The following is a 1,221-nucleotide window of genomic DNA, read 5'->3' on the forward strand; positions in this document are numbered from 1 at the left end:
AAGCTGCGTAAGACAGACGGAGAGACGGGCAGACAGACAGTTGAACACCTTCTCCCAGTGAGGCAGAGCGCATTTATGTTTAGCCATGGCCAGCGTACCACTTCGCACAGGGAACCTTGGGACAGCGCAGGACCCAGCCCCCATTTTCCCAGGGTGCTGTACGCAGGCAGAGCCCATACAGACACGCTCGTGATGCTCTCACTGCCCGTGCACCTCTCTCGGGGCCGCCTGGTGTGCCGGCGCCAGGCTGGTGGCTCCTGCAGCCTACGCTTGGCTCCAGGCAGGGCAGTGCAGGACGTGGCCGGGCACCACGGAGCAGCCAAGGCACCAGGCAGGCTTGAACCTGAGCAAGCAGCCAGGGCAGGCCTGGAGCACTGCTGAGCCCTGCTTTTCCTCTGCTGCACCTCCGTGTCCCCTCTCAATCCCTTTGAGGACCAGGGTGCCCCAAGCGAAGCCACCAGGGCCAGCCTTTACCTTCCCGACTTCCACCTCTCCGAGGCTGACGTGCTGTGAAAACCCCGGCGGGCGCCTGACCGCGAGCCCGGTGCTCCTCACAGCCTGTACCTGTCCCAAACCGCTCTGAGGAGCGGCTCCGCACCGCGCGCAAAAACACCTGCCGAGTCCCTAAAGCTCCTCGTCTGGGCTTAAGCTCACTCGCCTCCTTCTGTGCCACACCAGGTACGTGCACCTACAGAACAAACACCCGACAGAGCACTTTACACCCACTGCCTACCCCATTACATAATTTGAGGAAAAACCATGGTTGAATTCCTCTCAGCTGAGATCTCACCGTATGCCATTGCCACCTCTGACCCGTTCCTTTTCAAAGGCCACAGAGCAGGAAACAGAAACCAAGACCTGAACTTACTTCCCTGCTCGATGACTGGCAGAAGGACAAAATGTCCCCATCAACAACAGCTCAGTTCATCAAGATGCTCCTTATTTTCCTGTCCTTGGATGAGGGACACGTGCCTCTTGGCCAGAGCTCTGCCAAACGGCCAGTGGATGAGAACAGCACGACGTTGTGCTCTTAACCCCACCGTGGCTGATGACGAAGCCTACGCTAAGCACCAGCCCTGACAACAAGAAACAGGCTTGCCCGATTTCAGAGGCACTGGGCGCTGCAACATCCTCCAGGGCTCGGGTGCCACCGAAGGGGGCCTGGACCGCAGTGCGGGGCCTTGACCCCACACCTCCGGTGCTTCGCAGTCCCAGACGCAC

At 59.9% G+C, this 1,221-nt stretch overlaps 1 protein-coding gene across 1 annotated transcript in view; it reads right to left on the reverse strand.

Annotated features, from left to right (window-relative positions):
- Nucleotides 1-688, reverse strand: part of ARHGEF16 (Rho guanine nucleotide exchange factor (GEF) 16) — a gene marked incomplete at its 5' end in the record, with an annotated part of 11,045 nt that extends 10,357 nt beyond the window's left edge. Inside the window, one exon of the mRNA XM_009704449.1 lies at nt 565-688. Within this exon, the coding sequence (XP_009702751.1) occupies nt 565-688 (124 nt within the window). The remainder of the gene's footprint in view (nt 1-564) is intronic.
- Nucleotides 689-1,221: the final 533 nt, after the last annotated feature.

This window comes from Cariama cristata, unplaced genomic scaffold, assembly GCF_000690535.1.
Source record: "Cariama cristata isolate BGI_N322 unplaced genomic scaffold, ASM69053v1 scaffold23827, whole genome shotgun sequence".
In the NCBI taxonomy this organism is placed as follows: domain Eukaryota; kingdom Metazoa; phylum Chordata; class Aves; order Cariamiformes; family Cariamidae; genus Cariama; species Cariama cristata.